The following is a 13,240-nucleotide window of genomic DNA, read 5'->3' as shown; positions in this document are numbered from 1 at the left end:
AAAAAAAACATTTTTTTTATGTCTGATTTATAGGACTTGATTTTAGCAAATTTTTCCAAGGGGATATGATCTTAATTGAATGAAAAATAAATGTCATTTATATGTAACATACTTATTACTGTTGACATTCATTATTAATCTATTGATCAATGATTTTTGAATATTTCTCGTCATTACCATTTTCTGTTGCAGAGTTCAAGATATTATATATTATAAAAGATTGTGTCTTTTTAAAACATAGATGTAGAAATAATAAAAGATAAAAAGGTAAAAACCTTTCCATGGCTGAATAAATAGCCTAAAAATGCATGTTCTCCTTTCATATTAATGAATTATGTGCGTAGTGAAAAGAAATTTCAGGTCATATCATCTAAACTTCACTTTGAAGCTAATAACAGTTTTCGTTGAATTTGTTCACATGCTGCATCATTTTAATTTTAAAAATTATTACTTTAGAAATACTTTCTCAAGGCTTAGTGATTTTTTTTTTTGCTTGGAGAAAAGAAAATAAGACTACTTACTGTAAACTTTGTGGAAGTTATAAAAAAATACCTTTAAGTGTTGTGAGTTAACAAAAGTAAAATTTCTGAGAAGCCAAATTTATTATTCAAAAACATTCTTTGTAATTGTCTTAATATTTTTATCATTACATAATTAGAGACTGATTAAAGTTTTCCCCCTATTCTGTCTTTTGGAATGAATTGTAATTCTTTTATGAATGTACAGTTTTTTCATGCTTTTTGTTTGCATAAGTGCTAATGATTTACCAAGTTTCAATACAGGTAAATAACTTTGTGTTATTTCAGCTCTTATGTCTCTAGGTTTGTTTTTGCTTCAGTTTTCATTGAACAATTTCTATATTTAAATTTTGTATTATTTATATATCTAATAATTATTAATTTTATATTATTTGTATATTTAATTAAAGTATATATTTAAAATAATTATATAATTGTTAATATATAATTTAAGTATATATTTTAAAACCTATACTAAAATTTTTCAAAATACTTGTTATTACCATCCTTTCCACCTTCCCTTCACCCGTTCGTCCCACCCACCATACCTAGAAATTGACCACCTCTTTATTGTCTTAATGCACATCATCAAAATAACAGTTTATCAACTTTGGGAATTAGGCTAACATATTTTGCTTAATCAACACAAGAGATGTAGAAAACTAACCCTTCCTTGCCCTGCAATAACGTTCTCCTGTTGAACTACTCTTTTTTTTGTAATGTCCTCATCTCTATTTACTTTTACTTTACTTCTTAGAGAAGCCTTTTGAAAAATGTTTAACTAAATCCCAAGTGCAAGGAAGGGTTTCCAGAAGGGACTCAATTTGAGCATGGAAGGTGTGGCTGGGACTAGTTGATGGGAAGTTGGCAAAGAAGCTGGATGACCTTCTAGTTGCTTTTAAACTAGCATTTCTAACGTTTGGGAATTATCCATGTCTTTGATCTCTCTGCTACTAACAGGAATTTTTTAAAGGACTAATGCATAATTATTATTGCAGACAAGCCTCATTTTGAAGTAAACATGCGATGAAAAATTTAAGATTCACAGCTGTGAGGAATCTTAATTCTTGTTTAGTCCAGTATCCACATTTTACAAAAGAAAGCTCAGGGCTAGAGATTTTCATATAGGCAGTGAATTTCAAAATTAGGATAAAATCCCAGGTCTCTTGATTCTGCCTATTCTTTTTTTTTTTTTTTTTAACATTTATTTATTTATTTGGTTGTTCTGGGTCTTCATTGTGGCAGCTGGGCTCGTTAGTTGAAGTTCTCCAGAGCCTCAGTTGCGGCACAGAGGTTCCTTAGTTGTGGCATGTGAACTCTTAGTTGAGGCATGCACGTGGGATCTAGTTCCCTGACCAGGGATCGAACCCAGCCGGGCCCCTTGCATTGGGAGCGCAGAGTCTTAACCGCTGCGCCACCAGGGAAGTCCCACTGCCTATTATTCTAAATGGTCTATGAAAGAAAATTTGAGAGGTTTTTGTTTCTGATACAAAATGATTTTTGACTTTTTTTTTTTTTTTTTGACTTTTTTTTTTTTGCGGTACGCGGGCCTCTCACTGTTGTGGCCTCTCCCGTTGCGGAGCACAGGCTCCGGACACGCAGGCTCAGCAGCCATGGCTCACGGGCCCAGCTGCTCTGCGGCATGTGGGATCTTCCCGGACCAGGGCACGAACCCGTGTCCCCTGCATCGTCAGGTGGACTCTCAACCATTGCGCCACCAGGGAAGCCCTTTTTTTGACTTTTAAAATACCCTTGGACTTGAAAAATGATTCACTTATACCTGTAACATGTTAAAAAACAGCACGGTTTTTTTAATAAGGATGTGTAAAGTGAGGTTTACTTGATTGTTAATTGTTATTTTTTACGATACGCGGGCCTCTCACTGTTGTGGCCTCTCCCGTTGCGGAGCACAGGCTCCGGACGCGCAGGCTCAGCGGCCATGGCTCACGGGCCCAGCTGCTCTGCGGCATGTGGGATCTTCCCGGACCGGGGCACGAACCCGTGTCCCCTGCATCGTCAGGTGGACTCTCAACCATTGCGCCACCAGGGAAGCCCTTTTTTTGACTTTTAAAATACCCTTGGACTTGAAAAATGATTCACTTATACCTGTAACATGTTAAAAAACAGCACGGTTTTTTTAATAAGGATGTGTAAAGTGAGGTTTACTTGATTGTTAATTGTTATTTTTTACGATACGCGGGCCTCTCACTGTTGTGGCCTCTCCCGTTGCGGAGCACAGGCTCCGGATGCGCAGACTCAGCGGCCATGGCTCACGGGCCCAGCCGCTCCGTGGCATGTGGGATCCTCCCAGACCGGGGCACGAACCCGTGTCCCCTGCATCGGCAGGCGGACTCTCAACCACTGCGCCACCAGGGAAGCCCCTGTTAATTGTTATTTTGACAACAACTTAAAAATCAGTTTACTATTTGTCCTTTCCCCTCTATCCTCCTCGTAACCACGTGGCCAGGTAGAGCAGGCAGCAGTGCAAATTTGAAATGAAAAAGATTCAGAATTCACCCTTTGTTCCTTCTCTTCAGCATTATGTTGCAGCCAGTTTATTTGGACATTTAAATATATTGCAAGGATTCTTTGTTACATCCGGATGTTATATGATGTGTGGGTTTGGGATAGTGAAGGACATTCTTTGTTATCTCGAGTACCTCTGAGCAGAGTTGCTAGCAGGTTTGCAAAAGTACCATGGCCTGAAAAAGACTGGGAGACCTATCCTTTTTGCTTATAGGTTTAATAGAGAACTCAAATGTTCCTTTTACAGAATGTAAATACTGAACGTTTTTCCTTATTAGATTGCTCAGATTCCATTCTGTGGGGAAATTGACTGTGAAGATTGGATCAAAAAGACCACTGCCAGGTAAGATAATTACACGTAACAGATAAAACCCGTGAGATATTGCAGTGAAAAAGAATAGAAATGTATGGCATAAAAGAACGGAATTCTTATTTGTTTTTAATTTCAGGGATCAAGATCTTGAACCTGGTGCCCCGTCGATGGGAGCTAAAAGCCTTTGCATCCCCTTCAGACCACTCTGTGAGCTGCAGCCTGGAGCCCAGTGCGTCTGCGGCAAGAACCCTGCCAAGTACTACACCTTGTTTGGTCGTAGTTACTAAGGGATAAGACAGAACCCCATCTCCAACCCTCCTCACTTTTTAAAAAATTGATACTATTATCTCCCCAGATATAGACAGTTTTATGATTTTTTTTTTTTAAATAAAGGATCTAAAAGGAGGTCACATGAGAAAAATATCTATTCTTATGCCTAAATAGTGGAAAAGAGACTTTTCTGTAAACAACCCCAGTAATAAATATCATGAACCAATACTGTTCCATGTATTCATTTGTTGCCGAAATACCTGAATTCTATGCTACAGGGAAATTCCTGTGAAGAGGTGAAGATAACTGCTCTGATCTCAATATCCCTCATGTTTCAGACCTTGAACCACCAGTTTCCTGTTTCTTCTCTGTTGGAGTACTTCTTTTCCGTAACTCATACTGAATTTAAAGTTGCCCTAAATCTTTTGGATTAAAAAGCAAAACACAACCACGAATGTAACAAAAGCGATTTCTATTGAGCTCCTCTCTCCCTCTTGTGTCTCGTAGTTACTCTGGGGTCTTCAGAAACCCAGTCACGCTTTCTGAGAGAGTGGTCAGCCCTCCTCACCTCTCTGCTTCCTGTTTTGCGTCCTTCCTCACGCTGCTTCTGCCTCCACCGCACCACTGTTCTCATGGAGCTCATGCTGCCACTGCTGCCCAAAGCTAACTTCTTAGTTCCTTGTCTTGCCATAGCTCTGCTTCAGTTCTGCTGCTATAACACGTTTACCCTGTTTACTAAAATTACTCCCGAGACTTGCCCTCCTGCCTGTCTGCCTCTTTTTCTCAGTCAGGTGTCTTCCACTGGCTTCCCTTCCTTGGCCTGCTTCTTAGAGCTCAGTGTCCATACTTGGTCCTCTTCTTCTGCTCCCTAATCAGCCTCATCTCACCCCATGGTTTCAAACTGCATTAATAGGATGATGACTCCAACATTTTTATCTCCCAGTCTGACCTCTAGACCTCTATTCCAACTGCATACTGGATTTCCTTGAGTGTTCGTCAACATTTCAGGGCAGCCTGTCTCAAAACCTCATTTCACTCTCGACTCGCAGACCTGTTCCTCCTGCAGTGCTTCCTACCTGAAAGATCAGTGTTACCAAAATGGACCCAGTAACCTAAACCAGAACCGCAGGAGTCCTCCTAGGCAGCCCCTCCAGCAGCCCTACTCAGTTGGCTATAAAACATAACGGCTGTTACCTCTGATGTCTCTAGGGTCCACCCTTTCACAGATCTGGATTGCCTTCTTGCCTGTTTCCTCTTACGCTGATTACTATACTGGCCTCCAGTGTCATCTCCAGGCCAGATTCCACATTTCCACAGGCTTTTTTTTTTTTTTTCTGGTGTACAGTTTATTAAGATGTTTTTCTTCCCCTTAAAATCCCTTTGTGACTCACCATCAATCACTAACAGGATAAAATGTAAACCCTTTAGCCTATTCTGGTTCAGCCTGCCTTTCCAGTCTCCTTTTCAACCAATCCAGCAGAGTCCTTTGCAACCTAACCATTTGGGGTTTCCTAAAAACAATGTGCTATTTCTCACCTCTGGCCCTTTGCCTGAAATGCCTTTTATCCCTCATTTCTAGTCTACTTGGTATAGCTCCTTATTTCAGTGCCCTGCTCCAATATGCTTTCCCACTTGGTAGTGATAAATATACCAATAAAGGGCAAAGCTTCAAAAAGAGGACTTGAGATTCGAGCTGTGTTTTGAAGGGTGAGTAGAATTTTAATAAATAGAAGAGGAAGAACGTTCCAGGCAGAAGGAACAACATATGCAAAGCCTTTCGGAGTATCTGCTGTGTATGAGAACACAGCAGAACTGTCCTTCAGTTGATGAGAAATTGTCAAATGAAAGATTAAGTACAGCATGATTTCAAGATCAATGTTTTGAGCATGTATATTCATATGCCTAGCTTAAATATCTGGGCCACACTTTTGTCCTCAGAATCAGTATTTCTTATTGATCTATGGCAGTTCAGGATGCTTTATCTTGTTTTTCTGCCCTTAGAAGCTGTGTAAGCTCCCTATTCAGTTGTAAAATGAAGATGAAGTCAAATATCTATTTCATAGTTACTCTACCTTATAAATTACTCAGAACAATACCTAGCACGTTATAATAGCTAATGTTAGTTATGGCAGTGATGCAGGGTCACCTGGAAGTTGCTCCTTGTTTATAGCTCTAGTTAACCGTTACTACCTTAGTGCCTGGCGTGGGGGGGGGGGGGGTTGTTTTTCTGCCAACTAACAAATGCTTTAAAGGACAAGGGTTTTTTTAGCCAGTCCCTGACAAAAGCCTGAAAAGTAGATCAAGACTCAACCACATTTTGTTCTGTAGCCCCTGGCCATTGTGGAGGTGGCCATCTCTGTCGCAAAGATAAATCCCCAGGCTATTTTTTGAAGCTTCAGATAAGTAGAGCTGATCACAGAAAAGCTTGACCTTTGCTCCTTTAAGGGAATCCACTATTTAAAGGAACTCTACAGTAAGTAGTTATGCTAAGGAAGGAGTCCTTCACCCCAAATCTACATGTGATAAATTGTCTATTTTCTTAAATTGAGGTTCAGCTAAAATACCAGAACTCTTTGAGACACCTTAAGCGTGGTGGTGCTTTTCAAGAGGGTGTATAAACCTGACTCCAAACAATATCCTTTAGGAAATAATCACCATTTTTACTTGCAGACCACAACCACTAACTAGATACCAGACTGACAGCCACAAAATTAATTGTGTGCCTAGCGTTTGTGGTTTGCAAAAAGAAAACAGACAAGTCAAGGTGTATTTACTACTGGCTCTGCTCACGGGGATTTCTGGTATAGATCACATGTTAGCAATCTCTAGTTTATCCATGACAGTGTGTTTAAAATAGTTCCCTGGTGGTGCAGTGGTTAAGAATCCGCCTGCCAATGCAGGGGACACGGGTTTGATCCCTGGTCCGGGAAGATTCCACATGCTGCGGAGCTACGGAGCCCACACGCTGCAACTACTGAAGCCCTCTAGCTCTAGGGCCCATGTGCCGCAACTACTGAGCCCACGAGCCACAACTACTGAGCCCACGTGCTGCAATTACTGAAGCCCACGTGCCTAGAGCCCGTGCTCCACAACAAGAGAAGCCACCGCAATGAGTAGCCCGTGCACCGCAACAAAGAGTAGCTCCCGCTCCCCATGACTAGAGAAAGCCCGCGTGCAGCAAGGAAGACCCAACACAGACCAAAAAAAAAAAAAAGTTCCTAATTATGCCAGTAAGTCACATGAAGCCTTTATGAGAATTGGACATTAACAGCAACTCATTTGGCTGCTACTGGAGAGGCTTTGAGTCTTCAGATCAACAGCAGTGGAACCCTCCATAAGACAAGCAGAAACAAGACATTTGACTAGAAAGTGTGGATATATCACCCTACTTCTATTTGATTTTAGTTATAAATATTGATATTAGTCATTTATCATATAACTATGGTGTTCAGCGGCTGTCTGGATCATCAAAAGTTTGGGGAGGCAGCTACCCCTACCCTGTTATTTGCAAACATATCTTTGGCCCTTTGTCATTTTTACTACGTCTAGAAAATGCTAGCCATTTATTTCTTTAATAAATTGAGTGCTCGCTCTGTACAACGTGCCAGAGCAGACAGTAGTGAGTTAAACCAAACATGCTTTTTCCCTTTCTTGGCTTTATCTCCTCAAAGTTGTTCTATTTTAGATGGAAAATCAGGCAATCAAGTGGACAGGGAGATGGAGCAATGGTAGGAGGCCATTGCCTAGTGACACTGACACGTCATGAGGTGATCCTTGCCAATAGTAGCACACTGAGAACTACCCTACACTTGAGATGTTAACAGCTGGAAAATTAAACTGCCCTATTCTGCCACACCATCAGACTTACAATATAACAAATACAAACACATTTCTATGGCTCAGTAGGTGATGTTAAACCAGTAGCTTTGTTCAACTTTACTGGAAGATTTAAGAGCTTGGAACATCAATAGTACTGAAATGATATAAACAGATCCTATTAAAGAAGTCTCATGTAATAGGGGTGTTTCAAATATATTTTAAGTATGTCACCAAAACCACATTTTGTGATTGAGAAATACCTGCTGAATGAGTGAGGAGCTTGGCGTTTAACAGGCTGTTGACAGTGTTCACATCGGGGTTACTTTATATGTGCTAAACAGGTAATCGGATAATATTTCCCTCATTCATTCATTTTCTCCACTCTCCTGGACAATTATTTCATAACTTCTTTCTCCTGGGATTTTCCATACTTGCCCCTTCTGACTTTTGGTTGATCATCTTGATTTCTATTTCACTAAGAGAGAGAAAATATCAACAGAACCCCCAGAACCCTCCACCACATCTACCCCACTCATATGTCCATATATCCTCCTTCTCTGCTGTTTCAGACGAACCGTCTTCTTTTTTTAAAATTTATTTTATTGAAGTATATGATTTACAATGTTGTGTTAATTTCTGCTGTACAGCAAAGTGACTCAGTTATACTCTTTTTCTTTTCCATAATGGTTTATCCCAGGATATTGAATATAGTTCACTGTGCTGTACAGTAGGACCTTGTTGTTTATCCATCCTATATATAATAGTTTGCTAATCCCAAACTCCCAATACTTCCCTTCCCCCTCCCCCTTGGCAACCACAAGTCTGTTCTCTATGTCTGTGAGTCTGTTTCGTAGATATGTTCATTTGTGTCTTATTTTAGATTCCACATATAAGTGATATCATATGGTATTTATCTTTCTCTTTCTGACTTAGTATGGTAATCTCTAGGTCCATCCATGTTGCTGCAAATGGCATTATTTCATTCTTTTTTAAGGTTGAGTAATATTCCATTGTATATATGTACCACATCTCCTTTATCCATTCATCTGTTGATGGACATGTAGGTTGTTTCCATGTCTTGGCTATTGTGGATACTGCTGCTATGAACATAGAGGTATATGAATCTTTTTGAATTATGTTTTTGTCCCTCTGTAAGCCCAGGAGTGAGATTGCTGGATCATATGGTAGTTCTATTTTTAGTTTTGTAAGGACCCTCCACACTGTTCCCCATAGGGCTGCACCAACTTACAATCCCACCAACAGTGTAGGAGGGTTCCCTTTTCTCCACACCCACTCGAGCATTCGTTATTTGTAGATTTTTTAATGATGGCCATTCTGACCGGTGTGAGGTGATATCACATTGTAGGGTTTTGTTTGTTTGTTTCTTGTGGTACGCGGGCCTCTCACTGTTGTGGCCTCTCCCGTTGCGGAGCACAGGCTCCGGACGCGCAGGCTCAGCGGCCATGGCTCACGGGCCCAGCCGCTCCGCGGCATGCGGGATCTTCCCGGACCGGGGCACGAACCCGTGTCCCCTGCATCGGCAGGCGGACTCTCAACCACTGCGCCACCAGGGAAGCCCCTCACATTGTAGTTTTGATTTGCATTTCTCTAATGATTAATGATGTTGAGCATTCTTTCATGTGTTTGTTGGCAATCTGTATATCTTCTTTGGAGAAATGTCTATTTAGGTCTTCTGCCCATTTTTGGATTGGGTTGTTTGTTTTTTTGATATTGAGCTGCATGAGCTGCTTGTAAATTTTGGAGATTAATCCTTTCTCCTCTTTGAAACACATTCTTTCTTGGCCTTCAGAATACTGTACTCTCCTATTTTCCCTTTCATCCCTCTGGTCCTTCCCTCTTATCTATTTGTATCTTCTTTTTCTCTTTTCTCTCATTTCTTTGGTCATCTCAGGCAGTCTTATGGCTTTTAAATCTGTATATTGTCAACTCTCAAGATCATGTATTCCCAGCCTATCCATCTCCTCTGAACTCCAGACTCCCTTGTTTAACTCCCTACTTAGCGCTTCAACTTGGATGTCTAATAGATACACCAAACGACGTCATTTTCACCTCTTGCTCCAGCTCTGTTCCTACAGCTGTCACCTTTGTTTTACCTTCATCTCAGTCGCAATGGCATTCTTCTAGGCCAAAACCCTTAGTGTCACCTTGACTGTTCTCTTCGTCTCGTACCTCACATCCAATTGCTCAGCCAATGCTGTTGACTCTAACTTCAAATACATCCTGGGTATATTCAGGGCCCTGGGATTGCTTTAATGCTCTGCTGTTGCTGTGTTGAAACTTTGAATAAGGAAAAATATTTAATTGTGATAAAATAACATGAAGTTTATCATCTTAATCATTTTTAAGTGTACACTTCAGTGTTGAGTATGTGTACACTGTTGGGCAACCCATCACCAGATCTTTTTCATCTTGTAAAACAAACTCAAAACCCTTTAAGCAACAACTCCCTCACGCCCTCCTCCACTCAGCCCCTGGCTACCATCATTCTACTTTCTGTTTCTATGAATCTGACTATGTTAAATAGCCCATATAATTGGTATCACACAACATGTCTTTTTGTGACTGCCTTATTTCACAGGGCATAATAATGTCCTCAGGGTTCTTCTACGTTGTAACGTGTGTCTAAGTTTCCTTCCTTTTTAAGATGGAATAATATTCTATTGTATGTATAGATCACATTTTGTTTATCCTTTCTTCTGTCAATGGATACTTGGGTTTCTTCCGTCTCTTGGCTATTGAGAATAGTGCTGCTATGAACATGGGTGTACAAATATCCCTTTGAGACTCTGCTTTCAATTCTTTGGAATATATACCCAGAAGTGGGATTACTGGATCATATGACACTTCCATTTTCAATTTTTTGAGGAACTGCCGTACCTTCCATAGTGGCTGCGCCATTTAAAAACTCAGTCATTTTTGAACAAGGGATCCTGCACTGCCATTGTACTAGAACCATGAGTTATGTAGCTGGTTCTGCCCGGATGTTCCCACTTCCTACCCGGTCTAAGTCACCCATATTTCCTTTAGATTATTGCCAACAGCCCCCTAACTGGTATCTCTGCCCCATGTAATCTCAACATGGGATCCAATTATTCTTTTAAAACATAAATTAGATCTTGTCATTCTTCTCCATAATCTCCCGTCTCAGGACCCCACGTGATCTGCCCCCTCCCTCCATCACCTCCCTGACTTCATATTCTATTTCTCTCCCTCAGTCACTCCTCCTCAACCGTGCTGAACTCTTTGGGTGGTCCTTTAATTTCCTATGCCCATTGCTTCCTCTGCCTAGAAAGATCTCCTTCAGATGTCTTCATGGCCCAGTTTCTTACCTCCTTTACTCAAAGAACATCTCAGTAAATTCTTCCCTGACCACTTTATTTAAAATTACAACCTCACCCCTTTGCCAACACTCTATCCCTCTTCTGTGCTGCATTTGTCTCCATCATTTTTTATTACCAGCTGACATTCAATATGTTTTATGATCTATTTTGTTCATTATCTGTGTCTTCCCCCATTAGAAGGTAAGCTTCATGACGTTAGGGATTTTTCTCTGTTTTGGTCACTTCTGTCTCCCCAGAGACTAGAACTGTGTCTGACATGTAGGAACTCAGTATTTGTTGCATGAATGGATGAACGAGATAGTCTTAGTGCAATAATTTTTACAACCTGGTTGTATTAGAAGTCTCACTGTTAGAATATCAACTGAATTGGAGATTATTTATGAAATACTAAAGAAATTATTAAGGCTGCATCTAAAGTATCAGGTTTTAGTCAAAGTCAGTGTGTTAGTCTAAGTTCTCCAGATAAATAGAACCAATTGGATGTGTATATAAATATAGACTTATTAAAAGGAATTGGCTCACATGATTATGAAGGCTGAGAAGGTCCCAAGATCTACATGGTGAGCAGGAGACTCAGGAGAACCAATGGTGTAGTTCTAGCCCACAGGCTTGAGACATAGGAAGAGCTGATCTTTTGGTTTGAGCCTGAAGGTAAGAAAAAGCCAATGTCCCAGCTTGAAGGCAGTCAGTAGGAGGACTCCTCCCTTACTTGCAGGAGGGTCAGCTAGTTTGTTTCGTTCAAGCCTTCAACTGATTGGAGGAGGCCCACTGACATTAAGGATGACAATCTGTTTTACTCAGTCTACTGACTCAAATGTTAATCTCATCCAAAAACACCCTCACAGACACACTCAAAATAATGTTTGACCAGGTGTCTGGGCACCTGGAAGCTCAGTGAATTTGACATATAAAATTAACCATCAGGGATTTTTCTGTAAACCTACATTGTTGGAAATGCCTCATAGATTAACTGTGTGGTTTCCTTTACTCGTAGAACTACCTGTTAGATCTGTGGGAAAGAACTAAAAGACAGAGCTGCCAAGTAAACTATGAAAAACCTAACAGTCAAACTTTTTATCTTAGGTATTGGCATATCCCAATGATCTGTACTGTTCTAGAGTGTGATGGCTTAGGAGGGAATATGATTTGAACCTAATACATTTTTAGAGGGTGTCAAATTCAGAACCAGGCAGATCCATCTTCTGACCCTAAACATAGTCCTAAAGTAAATCGCTTGAGGAAATTGGATCCCAAAGATTACAGGTGGGGAATTTTGAAGTGTGTCCATATTTCACTGGAGATCAAAGAAGCCTAACTAAAAGAATTGTGGGCTGACTTACATGATAACTTCTTTTTGAAAGGACTATTTTATCTTGAAGATTATGAGTTTGGAGGAACTAAGGTGATTGGCAGTGGAAAGAATCAGAACATGTGAAATTCCTTAAAAATTTGTTGACTTAAATAATTTTGTCTGCGTTACACATAATTAAAAAAACCTTTAAAAAAATTAACCATCATAATCAGACTTCAAATTCAGAAAATATTGGGTATAGTAATTTCACTGTATTTCTTTAAAGGATTGACTGTAGGCAGTCTACTCAAAACAATAGAGGCTGCTACTGTTTTAGATATTCGGGGACTGGTAAACCTTTAAGGGTTATAAGTGACAGATGATAAGATTAAAAACAAAAAAATTTCCTTGCATCAGTTAAATCAAGTAATTAGAATTTGGCCTTCTTCCTGAAACTAACTGTGGTTATATCTTTAGCTCCTCCAGTTTAAAGGTATTATAACTTTTCTGAACATGAGGAATGTTTTTCTTGTCTTATTTATAGAGAACGTTTGGAAGTAGGGTGCTTGTTTATTCCAGGTCAGTGGGCAAGGCAGTAGAAAAAAAATCACCCTAGCTTCTCCTTTGTCTTTCACTTACTGTAGCTCTAATGTCTGGATTAGTGACCCTAGAATATTCCCTGTTCCATGCAGTAAACAGAATTCGAAACCATTTACACACCAGGTCAACAAGATACGATTGTTTATCTCAGATACCGGAGCACTTATTGCAAACATGGAGCGTGGGATCTGAGAAGGCCACAGCTACGTGTGAGTTTCTGCGTGATTCAGACACAGAGGGTCTTAACTTCTGTAACGATACACAAAAACAAATAAACAAAAGAAAGCCCTCAAGTTCATATCTGGAAGTCAGTGTCATCGTTTCAGTAAGTCCCCGCTCACGTGACATCTCTTGCTTAATTGCCCTTTAAACTGTTTTATGGCTTTATAGCAGCTCGTAAAAGATGATTTTCAAATATGACAGGCGCTGAAAGGCTGAAGGGGAGAGTTATCCAGGAACTGTAATCACTACATCTGTAGCTGCTCCCCTAAGAGCTAAGCCTTCCCAGGAAAGGGAGAGGGACAGTCCAGAGCAGAGCGCC

General features: G+C 40.2%; 1 protein-coding gene across 1 annotated transcript in view; it reads left to right on the top strand.

Annotated features, from left to right (window-relative positions):
• Positions 1–3,853, top strand: part of EPRS1 (glutamyl-prolyl-tRNA synthetase 1) — a 68,851-nt gene extending 64,998 nt beyond the window's left edge. The window contains exons 31-32 of the mRNA XM_082833833.1: positions 3,323–3,387; positions 3,494–3,853. Coding sequence (XP_082689959.1) covers positions 3,323–3,387; positions 3,494–3,644 — 216 coding nt within the window. The 3' untranslated portion in view covers positions 3,645–3,853. The remainder of the gene's footprint in view (positions 1–3,322; positions 3,388–3,493) is intronic.
• The last annotated feature ends 9,387 nt before the right edge of the window (positions 3,854–13,240 follow it).

The sequence above is a fragment of the Leucopleurus acutus genome (assembly GCF_964270905.1).
Source record: "Leucopleurus acutus genome assembly, chromosome: 2".
Classification (NCBI taxonomy): domain Eukaryota; kingdom Metazoa; phylum Chordata; class Mammalia; order Artiodactyla; family Delphinidae; genus Leucopleurus; species Leucopleurus acutus.
Note: the sequence above shows the minus strand (reverse complement) of the source record. Positions and strands in the feature narration are given on the sequence as shown.